Source organism: Oncorhynchus kisutch, linkage group LG14 (assembly GCF_002021735.2).
Source record: "Oncorhynchus kisutch isolate 150728-3 linkage group LG14, Okis_V2, whole genome shotgun sequence".
Lineage (NCBI taxonomy): Eukaryota > Metazoa > Chordata > Actinopteri > Salmoniformes > Salmonidae > Oncorhynchus > Oncorhynchus kisutch.
The window spans coordinates 79,760,985-79,774,154 of NC_034187.2; the positions used below are offsets into that span (position 1 = coordinate 79,760,985).

Sequence of the window (13,170 nt, forward strand, 5' to 3'; positions counted from 1 at the left end):
CCTGTTTCAGTCCTTGATTGACGTCACAACACCACCTGTTTCAGTCCTAGTCTTATATGACGTCACAATACCACCTGTTTCAGTCCTAGTCTGATATGACATCACAATACCACCTGTTTCAGTCCTAGTCTGATATGACGTCACAATACCACCTGTTTCAGTCCTAGGCTGATATGACGTCACAACACCACCTATTTCAGTCCTAGTCTGATATGTCACAATACAACCTGTTTCAGGCCGAGTCTGATATGACGTCACAACACCACCTTTTTCAGTCCTAGTCTGATATGTCACAGTACCACCTGTTTCAGTCCTTGATTGACGTCACAACACCACCTGTTTCAGTCCTAGTCTTATATGACGTCACAATACCACCTGTTTCAGTCCTAGTCTGATATGACATCACAATACCACCTGTTTCAGTCCTAGTCTGTAGTGGCGTCACAGTACCACCTGTTTCAGTCCTAGTCTGATATGACATCACAACACCACCTGTTTCAGTCCTAGTCTGATATGACATCACAATACCACCTGTTTAAGTCCTAGTCTGATAGGACGTCACAATACCACCTGTTTCAGTCCTAGTCTGTAGTGACGTCACAGTACCACCTGTTTCAGTCCTAGTCTGATATGACGTCACATTACCACCTGTTTCAGTCCTAGTCTGATATGACATCACAGTACCACCTGTTTCAGTCCTAGTCTGATATGACGTCACAGTACCACCTGTTTCAGTCCTAGTCTGATATGTCACAATACCACCTGTTTCAGTCCTAGTCTGATATGTCACAATACCACCTGTTTCAGGCCGAGTCTGATATGTTACAATACCACCTGTTTCAGTCCTCTCTGATATGACGTCACAATACCACCTGTTTCAGTCCGAGTCTGATATGACGTCACAATACCACCTGTTTCAGTCCTCGTCTGACGTCACAACACCACCTGTTTCAGTCCTAGTCTGATATGACGTCACAGTACCACCTGTTTCAGTCCTTGATATGACATCACAATGCCACCTGTTTCAGTGCTAGTCTGAAATGACGTCACAACACCACCTGCTTCAGTCCTAGTCTGATATGTCACAACACCACCTGTTTCAGGCCGAGTCTGATATGACGTCACAACACCACCTGTTTCAGTCCTCTCTGATATGACGTCACAATACCACCTGTTTCAGTCCGAGTCTGATATGACGTCACAACACCACCTGTTTCAGTCCTCGTCTGTAGTGACGTCACAACACAACCTGTTTCAGTCCTTGTCTGATGTCACAATACCACTTGTTTCAGTCCTAGTCTGATATGACGTCACAACACCATCTGTTTCAATCCTAGTCTGATATGTCACAATACCACCTGTTTCAGGCCTAGTCTGATATGTCACAGTACCACCTGTTTCAGTCCTAGTCTGATATGACGTCACAGTACCACCTGTTTCAGTCCTAGTCTGATATGTCACAGTACCACCTGTTTCAGTCCTAGTCTGATATGACGTCACAGTACCACCTGTTTCAGTCCTAGTCTGATATGACGTCACAGTACCACCTGTTTCAGTCCTAGTCTGACATGACGTCACAGTACCACCCGTTTCAGTTCACAGGTACTCTGACATCAGTCCGAGTCAGGAAGTGGTGTGTGTGTGTGTGTGTGTGTGTGTGTACACTGCACTCATATGTGTGTGCGCATGTGATGAGAGAGAGAGAGAGTGTGTGTGTGTTTTTCCCAGGATGCTAACTGTATGTTTCTCTCTCCTCCATGCCACTCCTTTGGAACTCTCTGTGTAGAGAGTAAGTCTGGACAACGTTTATTTTACGTTCAATTAACGTTTGTGGTTGTGACACTAACCTGGTAATTTGATTGGCAACTAATCTCGAATTGATCGATTAATCTGCCGAATGGTAATATGACTGGGTGGCTAATTGAATGGTTTCCAAGGCAACCAGACTCACTCACTAACCGACCCGGTGATGTCACTCCTCACAGATGTGACATCACTATGACATCATCGCACCCTCCTGTGATTGGTGCTGTTCTGCAGGCGTCAGCCAATCAGCATGTGTGTTTAGTGAATTTCTGAATATTGATTGTGTATTGGTAAACGTAAATTCAGCTTGTTGCGCGCTGATTGGAGTGATTGATCGGTTGATAAGTGAGCGTAGTTGTCTGATGCATGGGACTCTGAGCTCCCCTCAGCCTAGTAGTACAGGGGTCTGTTTGTTCCTGTGTGTAACCCCGTGTCCCCTGTCTCTCCCAAGGTGTTCAGTATGTTCTTGGAGACCCTAGTGGACTTTGTCCTGGTGCACAGAGAAGACCTGCAGGACTGGCTGTTCGTCCTGCTCACCCAGCTGCTGAAGAAGATGGGAGCTGACCTGCTGGGGTCTGTCCAGGCCAAGGTCCAGAGAGCACTGGACATCACACGGTCAGTCTTGGTGTGTGTGTAAAGTGTGTTTCGACATGTGTAACTTAACGTGTGTGTATCTATATGGTGTGTGTGTGTGTGTGTGTGTGTGTGTGTGTGTAACTATACGGTGTGTGTAACTTAATGTGTGTGTATCTATATGGTGTGTGTGTAAAGTGTGTTTAACGTGTGTGTGTGTGTGTAACTTAACGTGTGTGTATCTATATGGTGTGTGTGTTTAACGTGTGTGTATCTATACGGTGTGTGTGTGTATAGTGTGTGTGTGTATCTATACGGTGTGTGTGTGTGTATCTATACGGTGTGTGTGTAAAGTGTGTTTAATGTGTATCTATACGGTGTGTGTGTGTATCTATACGGTGTGTGTGTGTGTGTATCTATACGGTGTGTGTGTGTGTATCTATACGGTGTGTGTGTGTGTATCTATACGGTGTGTGTGTGTATCTATACGGTGTGTGTGTGTGTATCTATACGGTGTGTGTGTGTGTATTTATGCGGTGTGTGTGTGTGTATCTATACGGTGTGTGTGTGTATCTATACGGTGTGTGTGTGTATCTATACGGTGTGTGTGTGTATCTATACGGTGTGTGTGTGTATCTATACGGTGTGTGTGTATCTATACGGTGTGTGTATCTATACGGTGTGTGTGTGTGTGTATCTATACGGTGTGTGTATCTATACGGTGTGTGTGTGTGTGTGTATCTATACGGTGTGTGTGTATCTATATGGTGTGTGTATCTATATGGTGTGTGTATCTATACCGTGTGTGCATCTATACGGTGTGTGTATCTATACGGTGTGTGTGTGTGTGTGTGTGTATCTATACGGTGTGTGTGTATCTATACGGTGTGTGTGTATCTATACGGTGTGTGTGTGTATCTATACGGTGTGTGTGTGTATCTATACGGTGTGTGTGTGTATCTATACGGTGTGTGTGTGTGTATCTATACGGTGTGTGTGTGTGTATCTATACGGTGTGTGTGTGTGTGTGTGTGTGTGTATCTATACGGTGTGTGTGTGTGTATCTATACGGTGTGTGTGTGTGTATCTATACGGTGTGTGTGTGTTGTATCTATACGGTGTGTGTGTATCTATACGGTGTGTGTGTGTATCTATACGGTGTGTGTGTGTATCTATACGGTGTGTGTGTGTGTATCTATACGGTGTGTGTGTGTGTATCTATACGGTGTGTTGTGTGTGTGTGTGTATCTATACGGTGTGTGTGTGTATCTATACGGTGTGTGTGTGTGTATCTATACGGTGTGTGTGTGTGTGTGTGTGTATCTATACGGTGTGTGTATCTATACGGTGTGTGTGTGTGTGTGTGTGTGTGTATCTATACGGTGTGTGGTGTGTCTCCCCTACAGAGAGTCTTTTCCCAACGACCTCCAGTTCACTATCCTCATGAGGTTCACTGTGGACCAGACTCAGACACCAAACCTCAAGGTACACAGCTGTGTGTGTGTGTGGGGGGGGGGGTTGTTTTATGTGTGTGTGTGTGTAGGAAAGAGGGGGGGGGTTGTTTTGTGTGTAAGAGAGGGTGGTGGGGGTTTATGTGGGGGGGGTGGGGTTGTTTTGTGTGTGTGGGGGGGGTTGTTTTATGTGTGTGTGGGGGGGGTTGTTTTATGTGTGTGTGGGGGGGGTTGTTTTATGTGTGTGTGGGGGGGGGTTGTTTTATGTGTGGGGGGGGGGTTGTTTTATGTGGGGGGGGGTTGTTTTATGTGTGTGGGGCGGGGGGTTGTTTTATGTGTGTGTGGGGGGGGGGGTTGTGTGTGGGGGGGGGGTTGTTTTATGTGCGTGTGGGGGGAGGGTTGTTTTATGTGCGTGTGGGGGGGAGGGTTGTTTTATGTGCGTGTGGGGGGGGGGGGGGTTGTTTTATATGCGTGTGGGGGGGGTTGTTTTATGTGCGTGTGGGGGGGGGGTTGTTTTATGTGCGTGTGGGGGGGGGGTTGTTTTATGTGCGTGTGGGGGGGGGGTTGTTTTATGTGCGTGTGGGGGGGGGGTTGTTTTATGTGTGTGTGGGGGGGGGGTTGTTTTATGTGTGTGTGGGGGGCGGGGTTGTTTTATGTGTGTGTGGGGGGCGGGGGTTGTTTTATGTGTGTGTGGGGGGGGGGTTGTTTTATGTGTGTGTGGGGGGGGGTTGTTTTATGTGTGTGTGGGGGGCGGGGGTTGTTTTATGTGTGTGTGGGGGGTGGGGGTTGTTTTATGTGCGTGTGGGGGGTGGGGGTTGTTTTATGTGCGTGTGGGGGGCGGGGGTTGTTTTATGTGCGTGTGGGGGGGGGGTTGTTTTATGTGCGTGTGGGGGGGGTTGTTTTATGTGTGTGTGGGAGGCGGGGGTTGTTTTATGTGTGTGTGGGGGGGGGTTGTTTTATGTGTGTGTGGGGGGGGGTTGTTTTATGTGTGTGTGGGGGGCGGGGGTTGTTTTATGTGTGTGTGGGGGGGGGGGGTTGTTTTATGTGCGTGTGGGGGGGGTTGTTTTATGTGTGTGTGGGGAGGGAGGGTTGTTTTATGTGCGTGTGGGGGGGTGGGTTGTTTTATGTGTGTGTGTGGGGGGGGGGGGGTTGTTTTATGTGTGTGTGGGGGGGGGTGTCCTTTACATATGAAGAGTGAGATGAAACGGTGAGAGAAGATGGAGGGAGAGAGAGATATAGGGAGGGTTGAAAGGCGGGGACAGCCTTTCGGTCGCAAGACTCATACTGTTCTGACCTCATACTGTCTCAGTGACCACGGTAACACTGTTCCGACCTCATACTGTCTCAGTGACCACGGTAACACTGTTCTGACCTCATACTGTCTCAGTGACCACGGTAACACTGTTCTGACCTCATACTGTCTCAGTGACCACGGTAACACTGTTCTGACCTCATACTGTCTCAGTGACCACGGTAACACTGTTCTGAACTCATACTGTCTCAGTGACCACGGTAACACTGTTCTGACCTCATACTGTCTCAGTGACCACAGTAACACTGTTCTGACCTCACGGTTGTTAAACGCTGGTTCTTCCCACCCTGTCCCTGGACTCTGATTGGATACGACTGACACGCCTCCAATTAAATTCGCCAACCACTGTCTTTGCTCTTACTCTATCCCCCCTTCCCCTCCCTCACTCTATCCCCCCTTCCCCCCCTCACTCTATCCCCCCTTCCTTTCCTCCCTCTATCCTCTCCCTCACTCTATCCCCCCTTCCCTTCCTCCCTCTATCCTCTCCCTCACTCTATCCCCCCTTCCCTTCCTCTATCTATCCTCTCCCCTCCCTCACTCTTTCCCCCTTACTCTACCCTCCTTCCCTTCCTCCATCACTCTCCCCTCCCTCACGCTATTCCCCCCTCACTCGATCCCCCCTTCCTCCATCTATCCTCTCACATCCCTCACTCTATCCCCCCCTTCCCTTCCTCCCTCTATCCTCTCCCTCACTCTATCCCCCCTTCCCTTCCTCCCTCTATCCTCTCCCTCACTCTATCCCCCCCTTCCCTTCCTCCCTCTATCCTCTCCCTCACTCTACCCCCCCCTTCCCTCCCTCTATCTTCTCCTCCCTCTATCCTCTCCACCTCCCCTTCCCTCCCTCTATCTTCTCCTCCCTCTATCCTCTCCACCTCTCCTTCTAACCCACAGGCCGGCAGATTGACCAGGTCAACATCGCAATCTTACCGTCCAAACGCTTTGTATGCAGCCGGCAATACACCCATATCCCTTGTGGACCAGTTCGTACCCAGAACATTCTCCATTCAGGCAGCAACGGTGTCAATTTCCTCCTCAACTCGATGTAATGGAGAGAAGACTGAGAAAATATGCCCACTTTCTTTACGTTCCACCACCATGCTAGAGTGGCTAGTGTTACTTCCTGATGTTAGGCCCTGCATTCAGCCAGGGGTAAGATTGCAGATTGCTGCAACATCCGGGACTAGCATTCCTAGGCATTAGCCACTCTAGCATGGTGGTGGAACATTGTTCTGTAAAGAAAGTATATTTTCACAGTTTTTCTCAGTCTTCTCTCCATTACATCTAGTTGAGGAGGAAATTGACACCGTTGCTGCCTGAATGGAGAATGTTCTGGGTACGAACTGGTCCACAAGGGATATGGGTGTATTGCCGGCTACATAAAAAGCGTTTGGACGGTAAGATGGACCATCAACAGCCGTCTGCCGGACTGTTGTCTGTCTGCCCTCTATCTCCCTCCCCCCTCTATCTCTCTCCCCCCTCCCTCTCTCTGACGCGGTGCTCTCCTCTCTCTCTCTAAGCCTGTGGAGAGGAGGGGAACGTGTTGTGGGCGGCGCGACGTTAAATTTCTCCCCTCTGCCACGAGAGCCCCAAGGCACCACGCTTGCTGCTCTCTGAACGAGCAGGTCTCAGCCTGGAGCCAATCTTCCCAGGTCAGTGTGCTCAGGGGGGAGCAATTTTATGACGCGCACACTGAGGAGCAGGCGGTCGATGAGGTGTTTGGAATAGAGAGAGAGGGACAGATGGAGAGAATTCATGAAATGGAAAGAAAGGAATGAAAAGGAATGAAAAAGACAACTGCTATTCTCAAGTTTTAATTTCTCTATATTGGTTCCTTCCCCCCATGATGGCTGCGTGACTACAGCTGTGAAGGAGATTAGCATCCTACTGCAACCTCCATTGTTGCAGATGTCTGGCTGAATCTACTACTGTTGACTTTGTATCACTGACTAGCTCTAACTAGAAGTAGTTTCAGTTCAGAGTTGAGGAACTCCTAGGATGATCTATGATCCACACAGACAGACAATGTCACACTTGACTGTATGAGTAAGTTGTCTAAATGTTTTATACTGTGCGTGTGTGTGTGTGTGTGTGTGTGTGTGTGTGTCCAGGTGAAGGTGGCTGTTCTGAAGTACATTGAGTCCTTGACCCTGCAGATGGATCCTCAGGACTTTGTGAACTCCAGTGAGACGCGCCTGGCTGTGTCTCGCATCATCACCTGGACCACAGAGCCCAAGAGCTCCGACGTCAGGAAGGTACTGTACACACACATTTCTGGGAGCTACAAATGGTTGATTATTGGTTGTAGCAACCCGATTGGTTCCTGGTGCATGTGTGCGTGGTTGGTGCGTGTTATGTTGCACATGTTACAAAAAGGGAAAGTGTGTTTTTTCTTCCTCTCGCTCCCCCGCTGTGTTCCAGGCGGCCCAGTCGGTACTCATCTCCTTGTTCCAGTTGAACACTCCAGAGTTCACCATGCTGCTGGCAGCCCTGCCCAAGACCTTCCAGGACGGAGCCACCAAACTGCTACAGAACCACCTGAGGAACACCGGTAACACTGCACAGGTAAATACACCTGGCCTTATCTGTATCCCTCCCAACAGGTAACTACACCTGGCCTTAGCTGTATCCCTCCCAACAGGTAACTACACCTGGCCTTAGCTGTATCCCTCCCAACAGGTAAATACACCTGGCCTTATCTGTATCCCTCCCAACAGGTAACTACACCTGGCCTTAGCTGTATCCCTCCCAACAGGTAACTACACCTGGCCTTAGCTGTATCCCTCCCAACAGGTAACTACACCTGGCCTTAGCTGTATCCCTCCCAACAGGTAACTACACCTGGCCTTAGCTGTATCCCTCCCAACAGGTAACTACACCTGGCCTTAGCTGTATCCCTCCCAAAAGGTAACTACACCTGGCCTTAGCTGTATCCCTCCCAACAGGTAACTACACCTGGCCTTAGCTGTATCCCTCCCAACAGGTAACTACACCTGGCCTTAGCTGTATCCCTCCCAACAGGTAACTACACTTGGCCTTAGCTGTATCGCTCCCAACAGGTAACTACACCTGGCCTTATCTGTATCCCTCCAAGTGTGTAGGAGTTGGTTCTTGACGTGTGTAAGAACTGATCAGGCTGGCGGAAACTAAAAGGCCCTAGAAGGATCAATAACGGCGCCGGAGGGGATGCCTGACGTTTTACGGGCTCCTAACCAATTGTGTTATTTTGTGTTTTTTTCCCGTTGTTTGTACATTGTACATGATGTTGCTGCTACCGTCTCTTTGACCGAAAAGAGCTTCAGGATATCAGAATAGTGATTACTCAGCTCGAACGGGATGAAGAATTTTTCTTTAATGAGTCCGACGCAAAATATTTACTACTTTGTTGAGACCAGGCCCAAATCCCCGTCATCCGTGTGAAGAACAGACAGAGGAACAGGGGGAGGAGAGTGGGGTGCCTTGTGAGAATTCACCAACGAGTAGGTAAACCATCTACGATTGACTATCCTACCAACAGGATATTAAATAACGGTGATATCTTATTTTTCACCGAGACGTGACTGAACGACGACATGGATAATATAGAGCTAGCAGGGTTTTCCGTCTATCAGCAGGACAGAGCAGCTACGTCTGGTAAGACGAGGGGCGGGAGTGCGTGTCTATTTGTCAATAACAGCTGGTGCGCGATGTCTAATATTGAAGAAGTCTTTAGGTATTGCTCGCCTGAGGTAGAGTACCTCATGATAAGCTATAGACCACACTATCTACCAAGTGAGTTCTCATATTATTCCTAGCTGTCTATTCAACACCACAAACCGATGCTGACACTAAGACCGCACTCAACCAGATGTATCAGGTCATAAGCAAACATGAAAATGCTCATCCAGAAGTGGCGCCCCTACTGGCCGGGAACTTTAATGCGGGCAAACTTAAATACGGGTTACCTCATTTCTACCAGTGTGTTAAATCTGACCATAATTCTATCCTCCTGATTCCTGCTGACAAGCAATAACTAAAGCAGGAAGTAGCAGTGACTCGCTCAATACGGAAGTGGTCAGATGATGCGGATGCTACACTACAGGACTGTTTCGCTAGCACAGACTGGAATATGTTCCAGGATTCATCCAATGGCATTGAGGAATACACCACCTCAGTTATCGGCTTCATCAATAAGTGCATCGACGTCGTCGTCCCCACAGTGACCATATGTATATATCCCAACCAGAAGCCATGGATTACAGGCAACATCCACATCGAGTTAAAGGCTGCCGCTTTCAAGGAGCAGGTCACCAATTCAGACGCTTATAAGAAATCCTGCTATGCCCTCAGACGAACCATCAAACAGGCAATGCGTCAATACAGGACTAAGATTGAATCGTACTACACCGGCTATGACGCTCGTCGGATGTGGCAGGGCTTGAAAACTATTACGGACTACAAAGGGAAACCCAGCCGCAAGCTGCCCAGTAACGGGAGCCTATCAGATGAGCTAAATGCCTTTTATGCTCGCTACAAGGCAAGCAACGCTGAAGTATGCATGAGAGCACCAGCTGTTCCGAACGACTGTGTGATTACACTCTCCGTAACCAATGTGAGCAAGACTTTTTAAACAGGTCAACATTCACAAAGCCGCTATGCCAGACGGATTACGAGGATGTGTACTCAGAGCATGCTCTGACCAACTGACAGGTGCCTTCACTGACATTTTCAACAGACCACCATAGACCCTGTGCCCAAGAAAGCGAAGGTAACCTGCCTAAATGATTACCGCCCCGTAGCACTCACGTCGGTAGCTATGAAGTGCTTTGAAAGGCTGGTCATGGCTCACGTCAACACCCTAGACATACTCCAATTTGTATACCGCCCCATCAGATCCATAGATGATGCAATCGCACTCCAAACTTCCCTTTCCCACCTGGACAAAAGGAAAACCTACGTGAGAATGCTGTTAATTGACTACAGCTCAGCGTTCAACACCATAGTGCCCACAAAGTTCATCACTAAGCTAAGTGCCCTTGGGACTCAACACCTCCCTCTGCAACTGGATCATGGACTTCCTGACGGGCCGCCCCCAGGTGGTAAGGGTAGGTAACAACATGTCTGCCACGCTGACCCTCAACACTGGGGCCCCAGATCCTCAAAAAGTTCTACAGCTGCACCATCGAGAGCATTCTGACCTGTTGCATCATCTGGTATGGCAACTGCTCGGCATCTGATCGTAAGGCGCTACAGAGGGTAGTGCTGACGGCCCAGTACATCACTGGGGCCAAGCTTCCTGACATCCAGGACCTCTATACCAGGCGGTGTCAGAGGAAGGCCCTAAAAATTGTCAGACTCCAGCCATCCAAGTCATAGACTGTTCTCTCTGCTACCTCACGGCAAGCGGTACCGTAGGGCCAAGTCTAGGTCCAAAAGGCTCCTTAACAGCTTCTACCCCCCCAAGACATAACACTCCTGAACAATTAATCAAATGGCCACTGGACTATTTTCATTGACCCCCCCCCCCCCCTTGTTTTTACACTGCTGCTACTCACTGTTTATTATCTGTGCATAGTCACTTTACCCCCACCTACATGTACATATTACCTCGACTAACCTGCACCACCACACATTGACTGTACCCCTTGTATACAGCCTCATTATTATGTCATTTTCTTGTTACTTTTTGATGTATCTTTTTACTTTTTTGTTTACATTTTTGTTTACTTTTTTGTTTATTCAGTAAATATTTTCTTAACTCTATTTCTTGAACTACATTGTTGGTTAAGGGCTTGTATTGTATGCATTTCACGGTAAGCTGACACCTGTTGTTTTCGGTGCATGTGACAAATAAAGTTTGATTTGATGTACTTCTAGACACTGTGTAAGAACTGACCAGGCTGGCGGAACACTAAAAGACACTAGCATGTTCTGACCATTTGATGCCCTCTTCACCCCAGGCCCCAATGGGAAGCCCTATGACACGCCACACCCCCCGCTCTCCTGCCAGCTGGTCCAGCCCCCTCACCTCTCCTACCAACACATCACAGAACACATCCACACTCGGGTAATGCACACACAAACCTCCCGGAACACACCAAGGTAACACCTTCCACACACTTACATAATGTTGACCTATTGTGATGGTAATATGACTGATGTGTTGTTGTGTGCAGTGCGTTTGACTACGACACAGAGAACATGAACTCGGACGACATCTATAGTAGTCTGAGAGGAGTTACAGAGGCCATCCAGAACTTCTCCGTCCGCAGTCAGGAAGACATGAACGAAACGGTGAGGAGAGAGAGACTGTGAATGTGAACCCTCCCTACACGAGAGAGAGAGACTGTGAATGTGAACCCTCCCTACACGAGAGAGAGAGACTGTGAATGTGAACCCTCCCTACACGAGAGAGAGAGACTGTGAATGTGAACCCTCCCTACACGAGAGAGAGAGACTGTGAATGTGAACCCTCTACACGAGAGAGAGAGCGAGAGAGCGAGAGACTGAATGTGAACCCTCTCTACACGAGAGAGAGAGAGAGAGAGAGACTGTGAATGTGAACCCTCTCTACACGAGAGAGAGAGAGAGACTGTGAATGTGAACCCTCTCTACACGAGAGAGAGAGAGACTGTGAATGTGAACCCTCCCTACACGAGAGATGAGAGAGAGAGAGACTGTGAATGTGAACCCTCCCTACACGAGAGAGAGAGAGAGAGCGAGAGAGAGAGAGACTGAATGTGAACCCTCTCTACACGAGAGAGATGAGAGAGAGACTGTGAATGTGAACCCTCCCTACACGAGAGAGAGAGACTGTGAATGTGAGCCCTCTCTACACGAGAGAGAGAGAGAGAGAGAGACTGAATGTGAACCCTCTCTACACGAGAGAGAGAGACTGAATGTGAACCCTCCCTACACGAGAGAGATGAGAGAGAGACTGTGAATGTGAACCCTCTCTACACGAGAGATGAGAGAGAGACTGAATGTGAACCCTCCCTACACGAGAGAGATGAGAGAGAGAGACTGAGAAGTTGGAAGTTTACTACATACCTCTTAGCCAAATATATTTAAACTCCGTTTTTCACAATTCCTGACATTAAATCCTAGCAACAATTCCATGTCTTAGGTCAGTTAGGATCACCACTATTTTAAGAATGAGAAATGTCAGAGTAATAGTAGAGAGAGTGATTTATTTCAGCATTTATTTATTTCATCACATTCCCAGTGGGTCAGAAGTTCACATACACTCAATTAGTATTTGGTAGCACTGCATTTAAATTGTTTAACTTGGGTCAAACGTTTAGGGTAGCCTTCCACAAGCTTCCCACAATGAATTGGGTGAATTTTGTCCCATTCCTCCTGACAGAGCTGGTGTAACTGAGTCAGGTTTGTAGGCCTACTTGCTCACACACCCTTTTTCAGTTCTGCCCACAAATGTTCTATAGGATTGAGGTCAGGGTTTTGTGATGGCCACTCCAATACCTTGACTTAGTTGTCCTTAAGCCATTTTGCCACAACTTTGGAAGTATGCTTGGGGTCATTGACCATTTGGAAAACCCATTTGCGACCAAGCTATAACTTCCTGACTGATGTCTTGAGATGTTGCTTCAATATATCCACATCACTTTCTTACCCCCACTGGAATTGTGATACAGTGAAATAATCTGTCTGTAAACAATGGTTGGATAAATGACTTGTCATGCACAAAGTAGATGTCGTAACCGACTTGCCAAAACTAGAGTTTCTTAACAAGAATATTGTTGGAGTGGATGAAAAACTAAATTTAATGACTCCAACCTAAGTGTATGTAAACTTCCGACTTCCAACTGCAACTACCATTCTTATAATGTGGATCTAGAGGGAAATAGTTTTTTTTGTCTGCTGGGGGATAAGCTAATATCAGGGAAAATTGGCACATGTAGTGTTTTTACTGGTCAACAATAGGTTGTGATGTGAATATGTACAGTGTGAGCTGTAAGGACTGTGTACAATAAGCAACATCAGCCCAGCCAACCCCCCTGTCCTGCACAAGGACATGGTATGTTCCAAAGA

General features: G+C 47.9%; 1 protein-coding gene across 1 annotated transcript in view; it reads left to right on the forward strand.

Annotated features, from left to right (window-relative positions):
• Positions 1–13,170, forward strand: part of LOC109879615 (CLIP-associating protein 2-like) — a 111,612-nt gene that overhangs the window by 92,435 nt on the left and 6,007 nt on the right. Inside the window, exons 30-35 of the mRNA XM_031789025.1 lie at positions 2,258–2,421; positions 3,786–3,864; positions 7,251–7,394; positions 7,561–7,704; positions 11,079–11,185; positions 11,295–11,412. Of these exons, the coding sequence (XP_031644885.1) occupies positions 2,258–2,421; positions 3,786–3,864; positions 7,251–7,394; positions 7,561–7,704; positions 11,079–11,185; positions 11,295–11,412 (756 nt within the window). The remainder of the gene's footprint in view (positions 1–2,257; positions 2,422–3,785; positions 3,865–7,250; positions 7,395–7,560; positions 7,705–11,078; positions 11,186–11,294; positions 11,413–13,170) is intronic.